Source organism: Neofelis nebulosa, chromosome 16 (assembly GCF_028018385.1).
Source record: "Neofelis nebulosa isolate mNeoNeb1 chromosome 16, mNeoNeb1.pri, whole genome shotgun sequence".
Lineage (NCBI taxonomy): Eukaryota > Metazoa > Chordata > Mammalia > Carnivora > Felidae > Neofelis > Neofelis nebulosa.
This window is the reverse complement of record NC_080797.1, coordinates 44,924,943-44,952,392: the sequence shown is the minus strand read 5'-3', so window position 1 is coordinate 44,952,392 and position 27,450 is coordinate 44,924,943. Positions and strand designations below refer to the sequence as shown.

The 27,450-nt window shown below is 41.3% G+C and overlaps 1 protein-coding gene, 1 long non-coding RNA gene and 1 other non-coding gene across 5 annotated transcripts in view; 1 reads left to right on the top strand and 2 right to left on the bottom strand.

Moving 5' to 3' along the window:
- The window catches only part of LOC131497298 (uncharacterized), a 114,101-nt gene that overhangs the window by 13,228 nt on the left and 73,423 nt on the right, over positions 1–27,450 (bottom strand). Inside the window, exon 3 of one of the 2 annotated variants that reach the window (XR_009254878.1) lies at positions 18,440–18,654. The exons of the other annotated variant lie outside the window; for it this stretch is intronic. This is a non-coding gene — a long non-coding RNA (uncharacterized LOC131497298). Of the gene's footprint in view, positions 1–18,439; positions 18,655–27,450 lie in introns of those variants that run through there. 2 annotated transcript variants of the gene reach the window in all.
- Positions 115–3,309, top strand: TMEM100 (transmembrane protein 100). 2 transcript variants are annotated; one of them, XM_058703485.1, is made up of 3 exons: positions 115–587; positions 918–1,131; positions 2,044–3,309. In XM_058703485.1, the coding sequence occupies exon 3, from the start codon at positions 2,110–2,112 to the stop codon at positions 2,512–2,514; it is 405 nt and encodes a 134-aa protein (XP_058559468.1). In that variant the 5' UTR covers positions 115–587; positions 918–1,131; positions 2,044–2,109; the 3' UTR covers positions 2,515–3,309. The 2 variants fall into 2 exon arrangements, with proteins under 2 accessions (XP_058559468.1, XP_058559467.1); XM_058703484.1 differs by lacking the exon at positions 918–1,131 and having other exon boundaries at positions 124–587.
- On the bottom strand, positions 20,077–20,149 carry TRNAQ-CUG (transfer RNA glutamine (anticodon CUG)). The gene has a single exon. It is a non-coding gene; the product is annotated as a tRNA-Gln (tRNA).

Below are 27,450 nucleotides of genomic sequence, written 5' to 3'. Positions count from 1 at the left end.
TGTCTGTCCCTTCAGCTCTGTCCCCTCAGCTGGGTCTGCAACGCTGAGTCTGGGATTTTCTTATGAAAATGCCTGATGGGTGGGAGGAAGATCTGGAGGTTGGCTGGGGGAAAAAATGAGTAATGCAAAGCAGTCTACTTAGTAAATGCTGCAAGAGAAATAAAAGTAAAAGCTGGCTTCTGTCTCTGGGGACTCCAGACTGACTCTGACTTATCATGTCCCTGAGCAGAGCTGGGGGAAGCCAAAACTCGAAATCTGCTGGCAAGGAAGAGAACGAAGGAAAAAAAAAATGACAGGGAGGGGCAATCCAGAGGGGGAGGAAATAAAAAGAGAGAGAGGGAAAGACAAGCGTCATTTAGGAACAGAGGTAGAGCGAAAGAAAGAACTCCAGGATTTGAAACCAGCCCTACAGCACAGTATTTTTATATCTTTTCTTTTCCCCAGTGGAGATTCCTGTCCTGTCATTTTACTGACAGACAAGCCACTACAGGCTCTTTCCCAGAAGTTGACCGAAGAAACTCAAGCACTGCTGTTTCTTCCCTCCCAAGTCCGGTGTGCCGCCTGGTAATGGATTGCTTTTCTCTGAGGTATGTGCCTGTAGTTGGGGACAGATCTTCGTTTGCAGGTTAACTTACGCCTCAGCTTTGGAGCGAAGATTTTTTTTTTCTTTCAGACATAATCTCAAATATCCTTTTACTGGCCTCACCAGTATGTAGGGTGTCACTGGACAGCAAGGATTAATTCAGTGACTAAAAATTACATGCGAATAGGCAGTTCTAAGATTTAGCTTCATTGCACACAGAGTGATAGTTTGACCTCCCAGGGCAGAGAGGAACCTGGGAGGTTTGATTTGGGCTTAAGTTTGTTTTCAGTGGATGCTTAATATGTTCAAAGTGTTAATAATCTCCTTGAAATAGCCTCAAGAATCTTCCTCTGAATTTCTTCGGTAACTGCAATGCTGCTAGCTACATCGCTTCTCGGGGACAAAAGAGGAAGACTTAACATGTCTGAACAGCAGACAAGAGCATTCACCGATTTCTCCTGGGAAGCATTAGAGACAGATGCTTGACTGAGAGTTTCTGATATGTGATGGAGAGTCCTGAAAGTGTTCGGGTTCAGATGTTCAGAAAGGTGCATTGCGACAAGTTTTATACGCTAGGGCATGGGGAAATGAAAAAAGTATAAAACTTTCCTGAAAATCAAGCATGCTTATTTTTAAAAATATGTCACAGCCTACATAGTATTTGAAATTCCTTGTTGAGTTCAAAGGAAAAGTTTGAACCAACAGGTAGTTACTCTAAGAGTTGATCTTATCTTTAAGAAAGTACAAAATTGTATCCTACAACACCGTGGGATTTTTCTTCTTCCTTTTCCCTTCTCAAATGGATTGGAAGATATTGCCACATTTCAGATCACAAATCCTGGCCTTCTTGCCGCTGAATTTTTGCTGACCTGCTCCCCCACCGTGGTCCCAGGACACATGGTGCGCTGTTAAATAGGTACAATAAAGACTTGCTGATTGTCAGCTGCCGTAAAAGAACATCCTTCATACACTGGCTGCTGGTCTTGATACTGATTTGGTGGGCAGCAAATGAGTGATAGTTTGGAATGCATGTTATGCCCGGAAACACTGGCAGAGTCTATGTTGCCCTGAGTTTTGGAACAAACTGTGAGGAGTATTGTTTATAGTGTATTCTCCTCATGAAGGAGGCCGTCTTTTGGATTAGGATTGAGGCTTTTCCGTGTGTTTAGAGAAATGAGAAGCAATAGACAAAGCGGAAAGGCTTGTAAAACATTTGTAGACCGTCAGGGTATATTAAACACTGTAAAGTGCTTCCTGCTTTTTATATCTTCCCTTTCTTTATGGCTATCTGCTTTACCTTGCATTTTGCAAAGAGAATGCAAACAATTAGGAAAAAAAAATATGAAAGTTGATTTTCACATGCATCTGTGCCTCCTGGGAAAGAACCCAGAGGTGCCTCCCTAGCTCCTGACTTCTATTTGCAGGGCTCACTTTGATGCATTTCTCTGTCTCCTCCACAGCTTCCACCCTGGAGAGACCCCCCAGGTCTAGTCTGTGAACCCAGCTAGGAAACGCCGCTAGTAAAAATGACTGAAGAGCCCATAAAGGAGATCCTGGGAACCCCAAAGTCTTCCAAGCCAGTGACAATGGAGAAGAGCCCCAACAGGGAAGTGGTGGTCACCACGGTCCCCTTGGTCAGTGAGATTCAGTTGACGGCTGCTACAGGGGGTGCCGAGCTCTCCTGTTACCGCTGCATCATCCCGTTTGCCGTGGTGGTCCTCATCGCTGGCATAGTGGTCACGGCTGTGGCTTACAGCTTCAATTCCCATGGCTCCATCATCTCTATCCTGGGTCTGGTCCTTCTGTCATCTGGACTTTTTTTGTTAGCCTCCAGTGCCTTATGCTGGAAGGTGAGGCAGAGGAGCAAGAAAGCCAAGAGACGGGAGAGTCAGACGGCTCTTGTGGCAAATCAGAGAAGCTTATTTGCTTAGGACCAAATGGGACCAAATGGGATACGTGGCCTGAAAGGCTTCCTTTCACTGTGTCATCCAATTCACCCAGAACTAGTGTGGGAGAGAATGAATAGAGCGTTGGAGCAGACCAGAGGAATGGGGGTGAATTGAGGCTGGGAGGGTAGAGGGGGTTCTGTTTTGTGAGGAACCTACTTGTGTTTTCATTAATGACAAACTTAACTCTAAGGGCTATTTCTAAGACTGAAAACTCAGCTTTTTTCTCTACATTAAACATTTGAGGGTCATGGGAGGTGCACGGCATTAGACAACACTCATTTCACCTTGGAAAGGAGCCAAGGAAAGATGAGAAAATAATCAGACAGTTCTGGCACACCAGCGACCTGCCTCAAACACACACACACACACACACACACACACACACACACACACACTTTTGAGGAGTTGTATCATAAAAATGTACTGCCGAGAGTCTAAATCCCCTCAGACTTTGCATACTTCTATGAAATTCTGTGATAATTTTTTTAAATAAGTTCTCTGGCATCTGTTTTTTTGCTTTTAATAACGCATCACTGGTGGTACTTTTTCTTGAAGAATAAACTAATATTTTTTATGTTTTAACATTGGACAGTTTTAGATGATTAATGATGTGTCAGAAATTAAACAAAAAGGTAAAAGGCATAGCTACTAGATGACATGGGGGGTTAAATTAATATTAAAATAATCCAACCTAGCACTTTTGATGATTTTTATATAAAGTTTAATGTACATTTCATTCAAAATAATAAATACTTATTGCTGCTGAAACTTCTTAAATGGTTGTTTCTATTGTATTTTTATTTTTATTTATTTTATTGTAGTCATCTGATTTTAAATCGTCCGTCTTCCCCTCCTTGTTTGCAATGTCTTAATCGTAGTTCTCTCAAATGAGCGTGTTGCCACTCCCTAACTTATCTAGAAGATTTTTATTGTATCATTTTTTCATGACTTCTGAAGAAAAATATTAATGATGTTCATTATATTCTAAGCCATTAACAATTAGGAAATCGATGCCTGGGGTCAGGAATTTTATAAGGTGTTATTAAATGTGCGTTACCTACTTATTCAATCAGCTATTAAATATTTGCTTCACGTATTTTCAAGCACCAACCATATGCCAGGCATTGTATAGATTCTCAGGCTGCTTAACTGAGTGAGTTCTAATATAACCAAATAAGATCACTGCTTGACTTTTGTGAATATTGAGCTATTCTATACCCAGCTAGGACTCTACTTCAGAACTTTAGCCAGAAATATCCTTGGTCCATGTAGTTTAAACCACATGAAACTAGTATGGGAAGATAGTGAGGCATGAAGCCTTTCTTAACCCTGGGAAATACAAAGAAAAACAAACCTTGTGTAGCACTTTCAAGAGAGGCATTCTCCCAAGGAATTTAATTAAATATGGCAGGAGCCCTCTGGCACTGACTGCTCTCTGGTGCTCAAGTGGTTTTGTTCAGAGGAGAAGCCTTGATGGCCTAGTTTCTCATGGCTTTGAAGGGCAGCTGGTACAAGTTTGGAGTTGTTGATTATAGTAGAGTACAGCACAATTATCTTAAATTCATGCACATCAACACTCCTCTGGGCCAAATGCAAGTATATAGCATCGTGTTGATTTCAGTGAGAGGGAGGGAGCCTGTGCTTTGACATGCCTCTTTCCTGCTCAAAGATATTCAAAGGCTCCCTGTTGCTTGATGAAGAAATTTCTCAGGCAAGTGTTCAAGGTTCTCCACTATCCGATCCAAACAGATGTATCCAGCTTTCACTTCACTCCAACCCAAAAACTCATGAGTTAGCCAGACCAGACTATTCACCATTCTGAATCAGACTTTGGTTTCCTGCCTCCATGTATGTTCACCTTCTGTTTTCCTTCCTCCATAATGTCATCCTTTCCCTCTCTGTCTCAACGTATCCAAATCCTGCTTCTCATTAGAGCCCCAGCCTAAATGCAACCCCTTCCTAAAAAGTTTTCCCTTTTACCTCAAAGTAACTGTTCGTTCTATAGTCTTTACTTATTTATTCTCTGATGGCAACTTTCATTTTCTACAATGTTGGTGGCATAAATGTTTTACTGTCTTCCAAATCTCCTTAGAAGGGCATGGTGTCTTTTTTTTTTTACCCCTCATGTGATGCTTAATAAAATGTCTTGCACAGGGTAGGTACTCAATAAATGTTTACTGAATGAACTAAAGAATGAAAAATCAGAAAGTGAGTGGTTTATCTTGAATCAAAGTCCATTTGTTTTAATCTCTTAAAAGAAAATATTTTAGGGGCCCCTGGGTGGCTCAGTCAGTTAAGCGGCCGACTTCGGCTCAGGTCATGATCTCGCGGTCCCTGAGTTTGAGCCCTGCGTCGGGCTCTGTGCTGACAGTTTCAGAGCCTGGAGACTGTTTCAGATTCTGTGTCTCCCTCTCTCTGACCCTCCCCTGTTCATGCTCTGTCTCTCCCTGTCTCAAAAATAAATAAAACGTTAAAAAAATAAAAAAAAAGAAATATTTTAGTTCTCAACTCCCCCCAAATAGGTCATCCTACTCCGCCCTGCCTCTACTGTAAGCAACATGTGTAGGTGAGTATTTACTACCCATGTACTTCTCTAGCCACACCTGCCCTTGAGAATGCTTGAAAAGTAAACTCAAGAACGATTTCAGGCCACCAGGGGGCCTCATGCTGCTACCTGAGTCCCAAAGGAAATGTGGAAAGATAAATTTAAAAACAGAAATGGAATCATATCTGGACATAGCAATATCTCTCCTAAATGTGAGGAGCTGGAGAAGATTCTCCACTGAGCTCACTACTACTCTCCTCCCTAAGCCACTTCACAATGACTACATCTGGGTTCTCCTAATCAGTATAGGACCCCTGTCTGGGAGGCTTCAGTCCCATTAAAGGGTACACACCTCTGCAAAACTGTGAGGCACAAAGATAGTGCTATGCACTGTGAATTTCAACTCCTATGATGAGCATATTTGAATTGGGGCATCACAGCTGCCTTATTACATATCTTTATTGGGCAAAGCGTGTCTTTTCAAACAGTTTTATTATATAGTAATAAGCAGATGTGGAATGCATGTATAAGCATGATACAAGCATATATGTATTAAAAATATAACTTGGTCCCATCCTGGAGCATCAGGAACCAGCTATATCACCCAGAAGGATACCCTAAATCCCACATATCCTGGGTCACACAGGAGCAACTTCTGACCTCATCCTGAGCAGCCGGTCTCTGCCCAGGTGAGAACCATAGCCACCAGGTAACTCTGCCCTTCCCACCTCACTGTCTTTGTTAATATGGTGAATCTTGTCTAGAGAAGATGATCAGAGTCATGTGGATCCTGCTGGTGGCTGAAGCCAGAGGATATGCCCAAGGGGGCCAAATCACAAAATCCTCAAACCTACATCTTTGTACCATCACCACTCATAAAAAAAGTGTGTGTGGGAAAGATCTCCTGGTCTCCTGGGAAGTATTATGATTTTGAACTTAGAAGATCTGATTATAAAGGCGCCTGGGGGGCTCAGTCAGTTAAACGTCTGACTTTGGCTCAGCTCATGATCTCACGGTTCGTGGGTTCAAGCCCCGGGTCAGGCTCAGTGCTGACAGCTCGCAGCCTGGAGCCTGCTTCAGATTCTGTGTTTCCCTCTCTCTGCCCCTCCCCTGCTTGCACTATGTCTCTGTCTGTCAACAATAAATACGTGTTTTAAAATTTTTTTAAAAAGATCTGATTGTAAATCCTAGTTCTCTTGTTAAACTAGTCAGATGATTTTGAACATTTAAGCCTCATCTTTAAAATAAGGTAAATTTTTAAGAAATGATTTAGATTTTTATAAACAATAAAGTACTACATAATTTTAAAATTGCTATTTATGATAACATCTAATGTTGACTTTAGCTTCTTTCTCTGCGTACTGTCCCAACATATCATTAAGCATGAAGCAGCCTCCTGTTTTGGTTAATTGACTTTAATCAGTCACTTCATTTAACCTTGACATTATCCGCAAAGGCTTTCTAGACCCAAAATAATCCGAGGAAAGTACCTGTTCCAAAGATAAATCATAACTTACATTTCCTTATTATTGTTACAATTTTCAGTGCTTTCACATACATTGGAGTCACTGTAGAGGTATATGTGATATGGAAATTCAGTTAGGTGCCCTCAACATAAAAGAGATTAAGAGAGTGAGAAATCCTTCCCCTGCCCCCTTCTCCCACCACTGCCATTCAAGTCAGTCTTGTCTTAGGCTGCCCCACAGAAAGGAAGACCACCGAAGGCAGAAATCTAACACAAGAAACAAAAACAAGTACATTCCTAGTTCCTGGCTTTTGAGCTTCCAAGGGCATCCAGTGATTTAAGGCTTATCTACAGAATTTTCTGTAGGGTGGAAAAAAGTAGTTTGTTTATAGTTGTTTATAGTTGATCTTTACATTACTGCCTGACTTTAGTACTTCATCTTGTATACAACAGTATTCAACGACACCTGATGTTACCCAACATTCTTCATCACACTTGAGGCTAGAAGGGCAAGTGTCCAACTCTTCGGAGGAGCAAACCACGTTCAGAGAAAATAAGTGAAGAGAATAAGTGACTTGTTCAGTCAAGTTCTCACAGTCAGGACTAATATGCTGACCAGATACTGTAATCATCCCAGATTTACACCAAGCCATAACTGATATCATTTTCAAAATGTCTCTCTATGAAAGGAAGACAATAAAGGTGTTTTAACACCAACTTTTGAACAATTCTTTTTGAAGTATAATGTATGTAGATAAAAGTGGACAATTCAAGGAGTTTCACAAACCTGTAGAGCTAAAACCCACATGAAGAAACTAAATGTACAGCTTCCCAAAGTCCCCCTTGAATCTACTACCAGTCATTATCTTTCCGGAAGGACAGCATTCTCACTGCTAACCCATAGAGTAGTTTTGCTTATTTTTTAACTTTATATAAATGGCATCATATGGTAGGTACTCTTTGTGCCTGGCCTCTCCTGGGCAATATTATGTTTGTGAGGTACATCCATATTGTTGGATATAGTTGTCAGTGGTTCATTCTCCTTGCTGCATAGAGTCCGTTGTACCAGCACACCATCCTTTATTTATCTTTCCTATGGTTGATAAGCATTTGGATAGTTTCTAGTTTCCAAATATTAAAAACAGTTTTTGTGTGGGGTGCCTGGGAGGCTCAGTCGGTTAAGCGTCCAACTTCAGCTCAGGTCATGATCTCACAGTTTGTGAGTTCAAGCCCTGCATCGGACTCTGTGCTGACAGCTCAGAACCTGAAGCCTGCTTCAGATTCTGTGTCTCCCTCTCTCTCTGCCCCTCCCCCACGTGTGCTCGCTTTCTCTCTCAAAAATAAATAAACATTTAAAAAAATAGTTCTTGTCATAGCTAGCTTTTCAGATGGCTCCCAATGATCCCTGCTTCCTAGTACTCACACTCCTCCTACATCATCTCAGGGTTGGTTTGTGTGACCAATGAAAAATGGCAAAGTGGTGGCATGTCCCTTCCAAGATTAGGTTATAGAGACATTGAAGCTTTTGCCTTGGTGTTTCTCTCCTCTCTCTCTCTCTCTCTCTCTCTCTCTCTCTCCCCTCTTGCTCTGGGAGAAACCATCTGCTATGTCCTGAGGAAGCCATGTGGTGAGGAATTGAGTCCTCCAGCTAATAACCAGAGAGGAGCTGAGACCTACCAGCAACTACCTCAGTGAACCTCAGAGACCTACCAGCAACTACCTCAGTGGGAAGTGGATCCTCCCCCAGTGTAATCTTCTGATGACTGTATCCCCACCTGACAGCCTCACTGAAAACCTCATGAGGCACCTTCGGCCAAAACCACCCAGCCAGGGCTGATTTATATGAGTTTTGTGGGCTCTAGCCATTATTTTCTTCAATGGTCCCTCTCTTCCACTGGAAGGAAAGAAGGAAGGAAGGAAGGAAGGAAGGAAGGAAGGAAGGAAGGAAGGAAGAGAAAAGAAAAGAAAAAAGAAAGAAGGAAAGAAAGAGGGAGGGAGGGAGGGAGGAAACAGAAAGGAAGGGGAAGGGAAAGGAAAGGAAGGGGAAGGGAAGAAAGGAAGGAAGGAAGGGAGGGCGGGAGAGGGAGGGGAGAGGAGGGTAGGGTAGGGGACTAGGAGGGGATGTATCTCACTTATTGCAAGAAGGAAATTGTCTTGACAAGTATTGTGGGCCCTAGGCACTGCAAACAATGGACCTAATGGATGAATTGGAAAAATAGTAGTGGAAAAATAGGAGTTATATTTGGGATTTGAAGAAGCAAAACAGCAAGATGAAAATTCTCTGGGAAGTGCTCTGGAGACCAGAAGCCAGGCTAAAACCTGAGAGTTTAGCTCACAACGCTAACAACTTTTATGGAGCACTCACTCTGCTCCAAACATTATGCTCTGAGCTTTGCCTGGATGGTCTCATCTGATCCTTACACCAATCCAATGAAGGAGGCACTATTATTATCCCCATTTTATAGATGAGGAAATGGGGTCACCGATTCAGCCATGTAATTGAGATCACACAGCTGGTAGAGTAGGATCTGAGTTCAGATTCTAGAACACACTCACTTACCCACTATGCTGATACTCCCTGGTACACAGTAACATTTCACTACCTGATTCTTGAATAACTGTCCCAAATAGAAGTTAAGCAACACGGCATCGAGAGTCCAAGCTAAAGCTAAAGAGTGAGTCAGTAGTTCTGAGAAACCAAGACTGAAAATGCTGATGATTATTGAATCCTTCACCATCTGAAGCCAGGTCCCCTTAGAATTTTTAGCATATATTTGTAGCATTTTACACCTTTCAGGACACTCCTACTAGTGAACATAAGACTGACTCAGGACCCCAGTCACATCTTCCACCACCAGATCTGGTGCTTTCACTCTCAGCTTCCTCAAGTTTCCTGTGTGGAAAATTCAAGGTTCAGAATTATCAGCCAGCCTCAGCCTGAAATTGGAGGCAGAGTGTGACAGAAGTGCATAGCAGAAAAACTTGACATACTTTAGGGGGAATCAAAGAAGTCTTCCTGCAGGTGGTGACTTGACAGGACAGGTAGAGGAGTTGGCCAGCTGGTGGGAATAAGTAAGGAGAAGCAATCAGGGATCCTTCCAGAGGGGACACCCAGAGTGGGTTCTTTTTTTTAAATAAAAAAAATTTTTAATGTTTATTTATTTTTGAGAGAGAGACAGAGTGTGAGCAGGGGAGGGGCAGAGAGAGAGGGAGACGCAGAATCTGAAGCAGGCTCCAGGCTCTGAGCTTTCAGCACAGAGCCCAAAGAGGGGCTTGAATCATGAACTGTGAGATCATGACCTGAGTCAAAGTTGGACGCTCAACTGACTGAGCCACCCAGGTGCCCCAGAGTGAGCCCATAAAGGTCATGGGGAGAGCTAGCCCTCAGCATCTCCACCACACTGGATGGCTGTAAAGCAACAATGAAATAAGTCCGTCAGGGGATTTAACAATTGCAAAATTCTGTCCAAGAAAAGAGGCTCAATGACACCAATATCCATATGGTTCAATCTTATGACTAGAGAACCAAATGTCCGGGCTCTAATTGAGCAGAAACACTTCACTTTAATCTCAGAGCATTATGAGGATTATGAATAAAACATATCGTCATAACTAAGATCTTCCTCCTCCTCCTCATATCAATAATTATCTCCCCAGAAGATGGTGGAACACTGTGGTTAAGGACATGGACTCCACACCCAAAATACCTGGACTTGAAATTCAGCTTTACCACTCTCTTGCTCTGTGTCCTGTACAAGTAAACTTCTCTGTGCCTCAGTTTCCTCATCAACGACATGGGAATATTAATGGCATATCTCTCTCCTAGGGTTGTAGTAACTATTAACTGCATTAATAGATAAAAAGTGCTTTATGTCAATGACTAGTACTCAATATAGTAAGGAGTACTAGTATCTATCTTAAAGGTAGTTTTAGTGTTTATTTATTTATTTTCAGAGAGAGAGAGAGAGAGAGAGAGAGAGAGCATGAGCACACAAGCAGGGGAGGAACAGAGGGAGAAGGAGAGAGAGAATCCCAAGCATGCTCCATGCTGTCAGCACAGAGCCCAATGAAGGGCTCAAACTCACAAACCATGAGATCACGACTTGAGCTGAAATCAGTAATACTGGGCCGCCCAGGCACCCCTTGAAGTTAATTTCAAAGCATCGCTGATACATGCTTTGAGAGAGTTTGTATGACAATTAAAGCTACAGAAGTCACAAGCAAATCAGTTTCAATGAGATGTTTGTGGAAAAACAGCAGTTTACCTCATGAGAGAAATTACAAACACTGAGAGAAAATGGGTTGACACAGAAACTTGCATTCAGTCATATCTGGCAGGAACCCACCCCCTCAAAACCCATGTACGTTTATCAAAATTTTGTTTTCTCAGTCAGAAGTTGTTTACGTTCAGCATGTTCATATCCAAATTTACATTTCTCAAAAATAACCCTGATGCTATCGAGCTATCTAGCCATCCAAAGGGCCAGTTTGCATTTGGACAGTGCTTTGACGTAGGCATAGTGATTTCAATTTCATTGCCTTGCTAACTCCTTCCTTCCAGAGGCTCTGTGAAATATTATCCTCATTTTTAGATGAGGAAATTGAGGCTTGGCAAGGTTAAATGGTTTGCTTATGATCAAACATTTGATATATGACAGAAATAAGACTCACACCCTGATCCAGGTCTTCTGTCTTCCTGTTCCACCTGGCCACTGCCCCACTAACCTGCTCCCATGGAATGCCCCCCCACCCCCACCCCCGCCAAACAGCCAAGGATGCTTCAACAAGCCTTGATACCTGTTATACCTACAGCTATGCTTTATTGTCCTCTCTGATTGGACATAGACTGTTTAAAAAAAAAGTTAAGGTGGTAAGGGTGCCTGGGTGGCTTGGTGGTTAAGCATCTGACTTTGGCTCAGGTCATGATCTCATGGTTTGTGGGTTCGAGCCCCACATCAGGGCTGAGCTGTCAGCACTGAGCCTGGAGCCTGCTTTGGATTGTGTGTCTCCCTCTCTCTCTGTCCCTCCCCTGCTTGTGCTTTCTCTCTCTCTCTCTCTCTCTCTCTCAAAATAAATAAATAAAATTTAAAAAAATTCAGGTAATGAATTGAAATTTTCATCAACATCTGAAATAAGTATATAGTTTTAAATCATGTAGAAAATATAATTTGATGGGAATGCAAGCTGGTGCAGCCACTCTGGAAAACAGTATGGGGGTTCCTCAAAAAACTAAAAATAGAACTACCCTACAACCCAGCAATTGCACTACTAGGCATTTATCCAAGGGATACAGGTGTGCTATTTCGAAGGGACTCATGAACCCCCATGTTTATAGCAGCACTATCAACAATAGCCAAAATATGGAAAGAGCCCAAATGCCCATCAATGGATGAATGGATAAAGAAGATGTGTAGATGTGTGTATATATATATATATATATATATATATATATACACACAATGGAGTATTACTCGTTAATCAAAAAGAATGAAATTTTTCCATTTGCAACTACGTGGATGGAACTGGAGGGTATTATGCTAAGTGAAATTAGCCAGAGAAAGATAAAAATCATAGGACTTCAGTCATATGAGGACTTTAAGAGACAAAACAGATGAACATTAGGGAAGGGCAACAAAAATAATATAAAAACAAGGAGGGGGGACGAAACAGAAGAGACTCATAAATATGGAGAACAAACTGAGGGTTACTGGAGGGGTTGTGGGAGGGGGGATGGGCTAAATGGGTAAGGGGCACTAAGGAATCTACTGCTGAAATCATTGTCGCACTATATGCTAACTAATTTGGATGTAAATTTAAAAAAATAAAAAAGAAAATTAAAGAAAAAGAAAATATGATTTGATTATACAATGCACAGTTGTCACTACCCAGATCTTGTTGCTTTTGAGGGTTGGTTGGTTTGTTTTTAGATAATAGAAGCTTACATCTTCATAGAGTTTACATCTCAATCAAAAGATGGTCTTTATCAGTGGTTGCCAAATGCCTGTCCAAGCACTGGCATCATCAGACTCACATAGAAACTCTATAAAGACAAAGATTCACAGGTGTTGACCTCATCAGACTCATATAGAGACAGGTTCACAGGTGCTGACCTCAGAGACTCTGCCTCAGTAGATTTAAAATGGGACCCAGGATTTGTATTTAAAAACAAACGAAATCCTCCAAAATGTCCCAGGAAATGAAAATTAATAACCACAATATAATATTTTTTCTCATTAGATTTTTAAATTTCTCAATACATTTATAATAAAGTAGATTGATAAATATAGTGCTGGTAAGGGCAAGAAATCAGGTAATATGGCCATATTTTTTATTAAAATGTAAATGCATATGCTTTTTATTCCAAATTTAGTTCTGAAAACCTACCTGATCATAGGTTTTACATCTTTATATAGACGTAACAGAACTACAAGAATATTTATAGAGCCACAATACAGGGGTATGTTTTTCTCTGGAATTCTATTTCTACTCCCTCATTCAAATTCTTTCCTCACTTATGTTCAAAATAAATAACTATATCATTAAAAAAGAATATTGCTTTCTGCATTGCCAGTATTTATACACACATACACAAAAACAACCTTTGAATGAATTACGGTGCACCTGTATTACATACACTGTGTAGCTGAGAAAACGAATGAGGCAAGTTGGTATGGACTAGTATTAATTTGCAAGGATATCTGCAATATATTATGTGAAAGGCAAATTTTCAGCTAATATATATCATATGCCATTCTTATCAAATAAATTGGAAGTGTATTTGAGCTTTTTAAAATAAAACCTTGGGTGCCTGGGTGGCTTAGTCGATGATTAAGTGTCCAACTTGGCTCAGGTCATGATCTTGCAGTCTGTGAGTTTGAGCCCTGTGTCAGGCTCTGTGCTGACAGCTCAGAGCCTGGAGCCTGCTTCTGATTCCGAGTATACCTCTCTCTCTGCCCCTCCCCCACTCATTCTCTCTCTCTCTCTCTCTCTCTCTCTCTCTCTCTCAAATATAAAAAAATATTTTAAAAATTAAAATAAAAACTATAGAAGAACACATGGTGACTCATTAAGAGCATGGACATCACTGGAGTGTTACTTCAAGGAAAAGGAGATGATTTTTCTTTAGACTCTTCTGCATTGTTTTGATTATTATAACGAACAATAATTAACTTTAAAAGAACATAGAATGAGAGGGGAGAATAAAGTAGTACTTGGAGAAACATTACAAATAAAAATAAAGTGCTTATAAATGATTCCAGTATGTAGCCATGTTTGACAACTGCTGATTCAGGCCAGCTCTCTTCCGAGATTGGGCTCCACTCATTCATTCATTCATTCGTTCACGCACTCACTTGCCCAGTATTTACTGGATATGTACAATGTGTTAAACACAGGTAGATATCAGAAATCCGAGAATTAAAAAGAAATATTTTGTGATTGAATTAATAAAGTCTGGCTAAGGTAGTTCAGACATAAACCTACTACAAAAAACAATAAAAGCCTGTAGGGTGAACTTTCCAATCTGTGTATTAGCTACATATATTTGGATTCTGGTACCTCTGGTATCAAGATAGAATGGGAACAAAGTGCCTACGGTAATTTGGAATAAATACCTATAAAAGTCTTCAGTGTAATAGTAATAAGAATGCAATATACTCTATTGCTTTCCCTTTCCTTTGTATTTATTCAAAAATTTTGGGGGCACCTGGGTGGCTCAGTTGGGTAAGCGTCCAACTTTGGCTCAGGTCATGATCTCACATTTCGTGGGTTCCAGCCCCACATCAGGCTCTGAACTGATAGCTCAGAGCCTGGAGCCTGCTTCAGATTCTGTGTCTCCCTCTCTCTCTGCCTCTCCGCCTCTCTCTAAATTAAAAAAATTTAAAAAATAAGTTTTTTAGGTCATAGCCTTATGTGTGTTTGGTTTCATTGCATTATTTGTGGTATAACAGTAGTAAATTAATGAATCAATAGTTGAAACTACTCCCTCAGGAGGCAGCCACACCCTAAAAATACCCTTTGCCTAGGAAGCCTGAAGAGTAGTAGAGAAAACCCAAGTGGGGAGGGGGGGCATTGAAAAAGCCTTTTGTGTGGTTTTAACACGGACTGGATCAGCCAACACTGAATCACAGTGGGTCTGATACCCACTGCTCACAGGTTCCCTAGCATTTTTATTGGGAAGTAGCCCATGTCCAAAAAAAACAGAATTACCCTTTTGCTCCATCTCAGCCTCCTATCAAGAAAAGCAAACACAGATGATTTTCCATTTCAAGTTCAAATACAGAATGGATTGCTTCTTGTTTTGCTTGACTGGGGCAGTTAATGAGAGTTCAGAGAGTGGCACCCTGCCAGGCACAAATCAGTTGGGATCACATTGTCATAGGAACCCAGAAAAAGAAATAGAGAGAGGGAAGGGGCTGACCCAGGAAAACCGTAAGTTTGGGAAAGGCGTGACTGTGATCATTGGTCTCTGAAACGTCCGGCACATGCCGCCCTTCTGAATAGAGTGGCTAGTCCAGGGCAGAAAGGGCTATTTGGAGGCAAGGCTTGTGTTGCTTCCCTCTTCTGTGAGCAGACTCTATAATAAAAGTGCTTGCATCAGAGGAAGACTGACAACACATTTTAGCACTTTCACGGTTCCAACTTAATCATGGCAGGAAGCTTTTCTGCTACTGGGAGAGCAAGTTGCGTCACTGGGAACATCTGACTCCAGGATCAAGTGTCAATCACTTTGCTTAAGGTCGTTAAAAAATACTAGGGTGTCACCTTACAACATAAAGGCTTTGCCTGAGTAACAATTAAGAGGAAACACATAGCATGATAAATAATTGAACAGGTGGATTAGAGAAATGCCTTTCCTGTGCAAAATGAGAGGGGTGATGGACAGCTGGAAATCCAGCCTCTTTGGCCATCTTCCTCCACAGCCCAGGGTTCTAACTGGTTGAACTTCCCCCCTCCCTTTTTTTTTTTTTCCACTTTGCCTTTCTTAGTTGTTCAACGAATCTCTTTGGCCTTATGGGATCAGACAAGCTGCAGAGAAAGGCAACACCTCAGGAGAAGTTCCTGAGAGCAGCTTTCAAAGGACGCCTGCCAGTGACTAATGCTGGGGAATCGCCCACTGAGTGGGATGATATTTTGGATGCAGTTTGCACAGGACAAGCTCTGCTGTGGATCAAATGGCAAGTCTGTCTGCTTACATGATTGGAGAAATACCCTGTTTGACTTGTTGGTGCCAAAACACCTGTGAAATGCAATCTGAATGTCACCTCCTCAAATAGGGTCTCTCATTTGACTTTTAAGCGTGTTTTCCTCCCAGACCAACAACGTAGTTGAAGTCTCCAAAAATGGGACACGGGGTGCTGATTCACTGTGTCATTCCTAGCAGTCCAAACAGCTTTGGTTCTTGATATCCTGGAAGTATTTAACACCAGAAAGTTCTTGTATCCTCACATTGGTAACTGCCCACCAACAGGTGCTTTTCCAGTAGAGGACAGAGGAGAAAGAGAGAGAAGGAATGAGAAGAGAGAGAAAGAACACAGCAACTTTTGCAAACAAGCCACCATGCTAGTTTCTATTTGCAGCCCAGCGGCAGTATTTGAAGTCCTCAGTGAAAATAAAACCCTCAAGCTTGGAACTCTTGCTACCATGGCATATTTTTAAATGGTTACGAAAGGAGTCTGAGCATTCACCCTGGCCATGTCCAAGATTCTTGGGCCACTCTGTGCATAGTACTTGAGATTCACCAAGCAGACAGACCCTTGTTTTGCCAAGCTAGGACACGGAAAGAAGATGATACAAGTTGGGCTAAAAAGAAAGGCAGAGGGAGGAGATGACCCAATGTGATAATTCCTGTCTTCCAAAACAGAAAAGCTAACCATACTAGAACTGCATGGAGGCAGAATATGAAGACAAAATAAATTTTTTAAAAGAAAATATTTGCTAGGAAAATTTCAAACATCTACTAAAACGAGAGTGGATGGCATAATGAACACCCACGTCCCTATCACCTGGTTTCAACAATTATCAACTCATGGCTAGTGTTGGTTCCTTTGTGCCCTGCCCCCAGCTCCCATTAACCACAAAATTATTTCAGAATAAATCCCAGGAAACATGCAATGGATGATTTAAAAGGCAAACTTTTACAAGGTTTATGAACTGGCTGTAGGTTAGCGAAGATAAATACTGTAGAAGGCCAATTTGGATCATTCAGTTTAGAAAGGTATTCTTTAAAAAGCTTAAGCTCTCCCTGAGCTTTCATACTAACTAACATTTGGTTTCATGCCAGTTTTGTAAAACTTTTCCTGGTGGTTTATCTCATGGCTAGATAAAGAGTTATATGCAAATAAACAGCAGACCTATATTCTTGTGGGATATGGAGTTTTGGAAGAAACAAGGGTGGATTGTAACTGAGAAGGGTGGTGACCCCAGGAAGGGGTGCAAAATGTAGTTGAGCTCACAGGGGGTATGGAGGAGCACGGAGATCAGAGAGCCTCTGCCGTTACTAGGGTTACTCCATGGTGTGCAGCCAAAGCTGCCTTTTGATCTTCATCCTTCAGACCTTATTATTAATGTCCCCAGAGGGCTGCCCTTTCCCTCCTCACTCACCCAAACCAATCTGGAATCACAAAAGGACAAGGAAACTTAAGGGTGAGCATCTGAATATACCAACTTCCCCAGGCAGCTTTGTAGCTCTGTCTTCCCCTCATCTCTACTTCCTCACTGTTATAAGGGGGAGAAGTGGAAGCAGGGCATTCAAAACCCGGTGGCGATTCACTTTCAATGTATTTAGTACATGCAAAGATGGAGTTAGCAAAGACATAAATTACAATGCTACTTAAGGAGTCTTCATTTCAACTGGGTAAGGATTAATCCCAGTATTAATCCTTTGTAGCATCCAGCTTCCCTTGGACATTTTATTGTATTTTGATAGATGGAAACTAGTTTATATATTATTGCAAGGTTGCATACATTCAATTCAATAGAATTTCAAAACTCTTATTATATACAGAGCACTGTGGAAATGCTGAGGAAATAAAAAGTTGAATAAAAAATGGTCACAGGGCTCAAGGAGTTTGCAATGCATCATAATTCTGCAGGCAAGTATACACATGGCCATAAGGTCATCAAAAGAAAAATATGAGACAAGAAAACAAATGTGCATGACAAGAAATGTTATCAGCAGAGTGTGATGAAGATGTGGAGGGAAATGTCATTTATGTGAGGGTGGTGAATGAATCCTAAAAGTCTGGCAAGCTGGAGCAGGATTTCAATGAGAGAAATTGGAGTTGAGGAGAAGAAAGCCTTTCACGAAGAAGGAAAGTGAAAGAAAAGGAAATACATGAGAACAAGTGCAACATGTTCAGGGAAATGCAGAGCCCACGGTGGCAGGAAGGTAGGTTCCCTTTGGGAAGGATGAGCGGGGTAGGGTTTAAAAGGCAAGGCGAATGGGGCGCCTGAGTGGCTCAGTCAGTTAAGCATCCAATTCTTGATTTGGGCTCAGGTCGTGATCTCGTGGTTTGTGGGAAAGAGCCTCAGACTGGGCTGTGTGCTGAGAGCACAGTGCCTGTTTGGGATTCTCTCTCTCCCTCTCTGCCCCTCCACTGCTCGCCTGCACAATCTCTCTCTCTCTCTCTCTCTCTCTCTCTCTCTCTCTCTCAAAATAAATAAATAAACTTAAAAACTATATAAAAGGAGAGGTGATTACATTAAGGCAACAAGCAAAAACCCTCTGAGGGAGTTACATGCACAAAGCCTAAGGCAGGATTACCTGATCCTAGTTCTGACCCTGAGCTGAGTGATCACAGATTAATCACTGAGACCTTCAATTTGAAGGTCTCTGCCTATAAAATCAGGATACAAACAGTACCCATCTCTGTCCATTATTGTTTCCTCACCTTATCAGTGGGGTACAGCAAGGTTTCCCCGGATTGTGCAAGAAGAGGCAAGGTTGTTCCAGTTCATATCATATTGGGGAGGGGTTGAATGCAGCCACTCCGTCTACCAACGGTGAGGTGTGCTGATCCCAGACAGCTCTGAAGCCTAGAATGCTCCAGACAAGGAGAAGATTCTTCTGGAAGGCTGCTTTTCTGTTGCTGGCAGGACAGCAGGGCTTTGCCTGGATGGGAAAACATTCTTGCAATCCCAGAGAGGCTCAGCCAGCAGCAGTGTTTTGTTTTGGCTTTGCTGGGAGAGCCACCCTCAGGTTAACTGCCTGAGAGGGGCCCATGTCTCTGAGGAGTCATGGCAGGACCTTCCCATTTTCAGTCAGTTTGCCTTATGACATGTGGCCAGCCATGTCTCCATGATACACCCCAGCCCATTCCACAACTCCAAGGTTTCAGGCACTTTCCAGTTGAAAAATTCTCAAAAGTGGAATGAAAGGGGGGGTTGGGAGTGTGTGAGATTATGATGTGACCTGACAGCCCTGGGAAGGATGGGTCACCTCTCTGCTCCCTCCCCTTCCAGGGTTATAAGAGCCTTTCCTCCTGGAAGGGGTGGAGTGAGAGCTGATGCCAATTTAATGGGTCACAACTGGGTGTCTCTCCCTTCCTGGAAGGCCTGGCAACATCTCTCCTACCATTGTGATTAGGAAGAAAGCTTCCCAAGGATGATTATCTAATCAGGGAATTAGCCTTGGTTCATGAGGCAAGCATTAGGGGACTCAAAAAATCTAATGGAAAAAAGGCCCACATCAGGAAATAGCACCAGTAATCACACCCTGAATGATTATTATACACAAACACTAGGAAGATTTGGGACAATTATTTGTAAATGATCATCAAATAAAATGGTCAGATATTTATCTTGAGCACCTGCTCCATTAAAGATACTGCCAATTTCTCTTACTTGGTTTCCCCCATTGAAGTCACTGCACTGTTGGGCTGAATTTGCTCAAATTATGGACTAGGGACCATCTGATTTCAAATTCTCTAAGGTGCTTGTTAAAAGTTTGGATTTCTGAGTGCCACCTTACACCTATGGCATCAGAATCTCCAGGGGGCAAAACCTAGCAATCTGAATTTAAAATATTTTATTAGAAAAATTTCAAGCATGTTCAAAAGTAAAGAGGAAAATATAATAAGCTACCATGTCCAATCTTATTTGGTTAATACTCCCACCCCAAATTATTCTGAAACGAGTATCAGATATTGTATCATCTCATCTGTGTGAAATATTCCAGTGTGTATCTCTAAATAATACTTTCTAAACATCTAAATGCATTTATTACACCTTTAAAAATTAACAATTTTATAGTCATAAATTTCCCATGTTATCTCACAATTTTTTAAATGTTTATTTTGAGAGAGAGAGAGAGAAAGTGTGTGAGTGGGGAAAGGGTGGAGAGAGAGAGAGAGAGAGATAATCCCAAGCAGGCCTCATACTCAGGGTAGAGCCCAACATGGGGCTCCTTCTCACAACCCGTGACCATGGGATCATGACCTGAGCCAAAATCAAGAGTCAGATACTCAACAGACTGAGCCGCCCAGGTGCCCCTCACGGTTTTTTGTTTTGTTGTGTGTATTTTAAGTAAGCTACATGCCCAACATGGGACTTGAACTCATGACCCTGAGATCCAGAGTCTCACGCTCTACCTACTGAGCCAGCCACGTGCCCCATTTCACAATTTTTTGAATCAAAAGCCAAATAACTTCCTCACATTGCAATTGGCTGATACATCCCTTGTCTCTTTTTTCCCTCCTGTAATACTCTTCCTCCACTCTCTGCTTCTTATTTGTTGAAGAATTTGGGTTGTTTGTGCTGTAGAGTTTCCCATAGTCTGCATTTCACTGGTATCACTTAAGATATCTTTCAACTGCTGTAGTTTCCTTCAATTTATTTAATAATGTTACATAATTAATTTTATAATTTATATATTTTATTTGCAATTTATTATTTGTTAGTAATTATATAATAATTACCAATGCTTTCCTTATTATCATTTAAATGTAAAGCATTGATCAGATTCAGATTTGATGGTTTTGGCAGGAATACTTCATAGGTGGTGTGAAGTATTGAATACTTCCATCTGGGGGCACTAAGTGTCTGGCTGTCTTTTTATAATATTAGTAGTTATTGATGAACATGGCTCAGTTCCATTAACTCACTGGGGACTCCAGCTCTTTATTCTTGAAGCAATCCAGGTGAATTTTACACACTTCATTTCCCACCACCATCCTTCCCCTCACAGCCTATGTTGTGGTCATACTGAACTTCTGCCATTGCTCAATGTTGCCATGTTCCTTCACACCTCCTTGCCTCTGTTCATGCTGACTCTGTGCCTGTACTGTCTTTCTTCCAGTTCAATACCTGACAGGTTCCTTCCTATGGAAGTTTCCCATAAGTAAAAAGAGTTCCCTTCATGCCCGAATGGACACAGTACATATCTCCCTCCTGGCATCTATCTTTTTGAAATGTAATGGTTGTTTAAATGTTTGTCTTTCACTATGCATGGGATCTCCAGAAAAGCAGAGAGAAGTAAGAAAGGCATTCTGCACATAGAATTAGCATAGCAAAGAAACACTGGTGAAAACAGCTAGACATCTCAGGAAATAAGTTAGGATTCTTGGGGTTGAAAGCAACAGAAACATCTCTGTCTGTAAGAAAGAAAATGGAGATGCATTGGAATAATATCACTGGCTTGCAGAACCATCAGAAAGCTGGAGGATCAGGCTCAGAAAATGGTAAGGAGCAAATGTATTCCAAGAGCCAAGAAGCAGGAAGCACAATAGTCTTTTAGCAGAAAGAATCTAGCCAAGATGATGCTACACCTGCCGGAGGATTTGGCCACCACCACCATCACCACTGTAAGTGAATTCCAACTGCTTCTCTAGGTCTACATTACTCAGTTTTTATTGTCCTGGATGGGAGCATCTGGCTGGCAAAGCCTAAGTCAGTGCTCATACCATGGAAGCAAGGAGGGAAAAGATGGTGCATTTGACCCTACGTCCCATCAAGAAAAACATAATGGGAGGATTCTCCTTGAAATAAGAAGGCAAGGTGGTTGAATGTGGGGACAGTTGAAACAAAAAGTACACTTTAGAGAGCAAGTCATTAAGTTGATATTAAAGCAAAGAATTCATCTTGGGGAATGGTCAGAGATAAGGCTGGAAATATAGGTAGGAACCAAGTTATACAGTTACTCCCATTATTTCCAGGCAAGGTAATTTGGGCTTTATGCTGTAAGTGGTGGGAGAGACATTTTTTGAGGCTTAACTGTAGAGGACTAACACTATTAAATTTTTTTAAAATGTTTATTTATTTTTGAGAGAGACAGAGACAGAATGTGAGTGGGTGAGGGGCAGAGAGAGAGGGAGACACAGAATCCAAAGCAGGCTCCAGGCTCTGAGCTGTCAGCACAGAGCCTGACGTGGGGCTTGAACTCATAAGCTGTGAGATCCTGACTTGAGCCGAAGTCGGACGCTCAACCAATTGAGCCACCCAGGCGCCCGAGGACTAACACTATTGAAGGGATTGTTTGGATAATTAAAATGATCCCTTTTGGAAGGCTGGATTAGACAGGAAGACGCTGCAGAAAGGGAGATCAGTTCATGAGTGTTTGCAATAGTTGAGGTTCCAGAGATTAGCCATTCATCTGCAATCCAGAAAAGTTGAGTTAGATCCTCAAATATCAAAGATAAAAGCAGATCCTAAGTCTGGATCAGGAGCCAAGCATAGCAGACCATAAAAAGGATGAAAGGGAGAGGGGAAGCTGGTTTAGAAAGCCTATCCAAGGAATTTTACCAAGTGGATTGCTGCTCTCTGCACCTGTTGTTTCTTCACTTTAGACACTAGTGCTTCTGCTCCCACCTGAGGATACCTTAGAGGCATCTCATGGTCTCTGCCAGATATCAGCAAAGGTTGGAACCAGGGTTGGGCAAAAAAAAAAAAATGTGTTGAACGATAGACTGATATTATGAACAAAAATATGGAGGGAAATGTGAAAGACAAGTTTTATGGAAAATCGTGCCTTCCACTAGAAAGACTTATGTGTAGCGATGTCTGCAGGAAATTGGAAATGCAAGTCTGTAGCTCAAGAAAAAGTAGAGGACTTTAGAGAAGGCATCTGAAGGAACTAAAATTTATTAAATGGCTGCTATGAGCCAGGCAATTTCACATATTTGCTCTTATTTAGTCTTTGCATCAACCTTTACTAAGGTGATATAATTTCCCCCATTTTATAGGTGAAGATCTGAGGATCTGACATTAGGTTTTTCTCCAAGTTCATACCACCATACCTGATACTCAAACCTAAAAACTCTGACTGCCAGATTCTTTACATTTTCAAATCATATTTTAGCTGAAATTGGAAGTTCATTGAGATTATAGGCTGATGGAGTGATGAGAGAAAATAAGTTAAAATAAAAATGCCAAGGGAAAAAAAAAAGCCAAGGCCATACAAATAGTAAGGAAACTGGTTTAGTTGACAGAATGTAAGCTGAGAAACAGTCTGCAAATATATGAAAGCTAGTATTCGCAAGAAAAGTATTCATAGAATTATTCATAAGAAAAAAATTGGGGGAGCAAAAAAATTATTTACCATATTGAATCCAGGAGGTTCTTAAACTTCTATTTTTTTGTTCTGCGTAGATGGTGGAATTTTGCTGCCTGGGCTCTCTTAGTAAGAAAGGCTAACATTTTCACAAAATGCCATTACCATGATTTTTATACCCTATTCTCCAGAAGGCAAAATTAATTTAAAAAGGAAAAAGAAATTATGAAATAGAACAGCGGAATGAGAAGAGTCAAGTGTCCATCTGAATTATTAAAGGAGGCATAATTTTTGGTTTGAGCGTATACTGAATATTATTGCTCCCAAGCACTTCTCAGGTGCAACAGCCATCTCTTCTTCATCGGCACACATGCTTGCTCCACCCTTGTAATATGGCTGCTGAAATAGTTTCCTTGCAAGTCATTAAAGGTCTTTTCGCTGCCAAATCCAGCGGCTGCCCCAGTTTGTCTTCTCCAGTGCCATTCTTCATGGCAGTATTGCATGAAAATATCGAAAGTATTTGGGAGGATGGAACCAATAGGACTTTAAGACTGGCTATTTGTAGAGGGTGAGGAAGAGGAAAGAATCAGACTTGGCACCCAAATTCTGGGCTTGGAAACTGAATGGATGGTGGTGCCATATAAAAAATTAGGGGAATCAGGGCTCAGTTGGTTAAACATCTGACTTCAGCTCAGGTCATGATCTCACGGTTTGTGGGTTCCAGCCCTGAGTCAGGCTCTCTGCTGTCAGCACAGAGACCACTTCAGATCCTCTGTCCCCCTCTCTCTCTACCCCTTACCCACTTGTGGTTGCCCCCTCTCTCTCTCTCTCTCAAAAATAAATAAACATTAAAAAAATAGGGGAGTCTAGTTGAGCCACAGCAGGATGAGTGAATGAAGACCATAGCTGGAAAAATAGTCATGGGTGTATGCTCTATCTTCTTAAATGAATGAAAAGTTCTTGGGGTACTTGGGTGGCTCAGTCCATTGAGCATCTGACTTTGGCTCAAGTCATGATCTCACAGTTCATGGATTTGAGCCTTGCATCGGGCTCTCTGCTGTCATTGAGGAGCCTAATTCAGATCCTCTGTCCCCTTCTCTCTGCTCCTCCTGCTTGTGCTCTCCCAAAAATAAATATTTTTTTAAAATGAATTTAAAATTCTTGAGGGTAGCAGGGTCATGGGAATTTTTCTTCTCTTTGTTTTTCTTTTGTAATTTCTCCTGCATCTGAATATCCAAATCTCTTTCACCATGCCCTCCCCTCTGCTATCTTTTTGGAAAGGATCTTTGGTCTGAGGTTTACTCCCACCAAGAATGCCTGGACTAGTGTTTTCCGAAAACAATGCTCTTACTGTAACAAGGATCTCAGCCAATAAAGAGGAAAATGGAAAGGCCCTAATTCCCACAATACTATTCCCATAACTTTTTAAAGGAGAATTAAAATTTTACCAAAGGGTTGTCATAGCAAAGGCAAATTGCAAGGTACAAGACAAGTGCAAACCTAAGGTTTAATATGACTGTTTTTACAGAACAAAGCAAAAGATCAAAATAACTTAAAATCATTATAGGGTAAGCTTCTCATGAACATAATCTCTATGTAGCTAGTCTGACTCTTATTCTAACATTATCCCTTTCTCTCTCACAGTGCTGCTTTTTGCTTTTGCATTAATCCTTTGCATTGCAAATAATCTTACTTCATCATAATCCATCACCCTTTTCCCAGAGTAGTGGGCAGGATCCAGCCCATCTCTGTCCCAACCACAATAGCATAATTGCTAGAAGAACACAATAAATTATAGAAATTTTCCAAAGTCGCATTTATTCCTTTAGAATAATACCTAGAGGAGAGGAAGGGAGAATAAGGGAGACAGGGATTTGGCAAGCCAATTCAGGGCTGGACTTTAGTATTCCAGTGGAATGAACATCCCAGTGTGAACTTTGGCACTCCAAGTGTGGTCCCTTTTTATAGATCTTTATCAGTGTGACATCGTGATATCCGGATAAGCTTTCTCTTTCTTCCTAGTTTCCAAACAAATAAATGTTGGCTCAAAAGCTCACTTGTGTGTGTGCACACACATGCATATACTCCTTTCCTCCCCAGGAAGAATCAATGATATTTAGAAAAATGTAGTCTAGACCTTATGAAGAAAGTAAAACCACTTTCCTGTAGAAAATATAGTCTGCAAAGACTTTTATCACCAAAGTGAGACTAGTTTATACATGAAGAGATAGAAGAGTCAATCCTTTTGTTAACCCTTCATCTAAACCTTGTACAGAGGCAGTGATAGGGTTTATTAGCATTAAATCCAAGTAATTTCCCCCTCCCTACCTGTGGGCAGGATGGAAGTGGTTTGGGGTGGAGATGGTTGGCTCTTCGGTTCATTCCTTTATACTGATGCTATAGCATGGGGAAGATATACTTAGCATTTACCCATGGAGGCAATAATAGACGTAAGTCATTTAGATACTGGCCACAATCTTGAAATACATATTTATATCCCAAAATAATTTCCCTCCAGATCTCCAGGACATGTATGTGAAGACTAAAGCTAGCTCCCCCAGCAGTGATGCAGACTGTTGGGAACCTTCTAAGGACTTCTGCAAGTACCTCCCAAGTTGGTGTCTCGGCTTATAGCAGAAACAGATGATGATGACTTAGCATCCAGAGACAGGCCAAGCAAAAATAAAGGCTGACCCTGGCCCATAGATTGATTATCTCTTTACCCAAAGGCACCTTTCCCACCTGCCGGGTCCATTAGCAAATTGTCTACCTTTAAAATCTGGCAGACCAACCCTATCTCACTCTGGCTCTGCTTTGCCAGAATTGGAAAGAGTGCAACTCTCCCTCCCCAAACATTGAAATCTCTTCCTGTGTCTCCTCTGTATTGCCATAGCAACAACACATGCCTCCATCTCATTGCTGGTCACACGATACTCGTTTATCTACCTGCATGTCTGTCTTTCTCGTTTGCGTGCTCCAGAGGGGCACGAACCATTTCTTTTCTAGTGAAGTATAGTTGACACATAATGTTACCTTAGATTCAGGTATACAACATAGTGATTTGACAACTCTGTACTTACACTACGTTCACCACAAATATAGCTACCATCTACAATACCATTGTAGCTATTACAATATCATTGACTATATTCCCTCTGCTGTACCTTTCATCCCTGTGATTATTCATTCCGTAACTGGAAACCTGTTATCTTCTACTCTCCTCCACCCATTTTGTCCACCTTCCCACACATCTACCCTCTGGCAACTATCAGTTTGTTCTCTGCATTTATGGGTCTGTTTCTGCTTTAAAAAAAATTTTTTTTAGATTCCGCATATAAGTGAAATCATATGGTACTTGTCTCTTTCTGTCTGACTTATTTCACTTAGCATAATACTCGCTAGGTCCATCCATGTTGCCACAATTGTCAAGATCTTATTCTTTCTTATAGTTGAGCAATATTCTATCGTGTGTGTGTGTGTGTGTGTGTGTGTACATTTACCACATCTCGTTTATCAATGGACACTTGGGTTGATTTCATATGTTGGCTATTGTAAATAATGCTGTAATAAATATAGGGGTACATGTGTCTGATTTTCAAATTAGTGTTTTCATTTTTCTTTGGGTAAATACCCAGTAGTGGAATTACTGGATCATATAGCATTTCTGTTTTTAATTTTTTGAGAAACTCAGGAGGTCAGGAACTTAAATGTATTTTGGCATTCCTTCTCTCCTTTCCACTTAGTGCAGTGGGAAGCACATATTAAGTGCTCTTAAATCCAGTGGGGTTGGGGGCTGCTTTAAACTGTCAGCCTGACACAATTAACAAGAATTATTTGCATGATTATTTGTCTCATTAACTCACAGTTTATTTGGGAAATATATTTGGGAAATATAATCAAAAGCATATTGGAAGAGCAGACACTTTTACAATCTCTAAACTCTGTTCAAATGGAATAGTTTCTCTCTTTAAATTTAATCTCATTCTCTATATCTTTCTGGATCACCTATTAAAAGCTATGATCTGTTTTTACTTCTCTCTACATTCTCCTCCCTCAATCAGGTTACTACATCGCCCTGAAACTTTTCTCGCTAAAGCAGCCCAAAGCCCTCATTCTCCCTTACTCCCATGCCCTCAGTGGCACCTGCTGTCCTTCCTTCCAGTCCTCAATTATGGACCATTAGTTTGAGAACAAAGGTCTGAATGAATCACTTTTGTTCCTTGCAGGGATTTGGAAGCACTTGGGACCCTGGAGCCTAAGTAGGGAGTTGCTTATACCAGCTGAAACAATCACAGGATCCAGACTGGAGACAGAGTTCAAAAAAAAAAAAAAAAAAGAAAAAACTCTGCTCCATTCAGCTGGCTCTCCATTCAGCCTGAGGTGGTGGGGGTGGCTAGTATGTGAATCTAGTTAGCAGCAGCA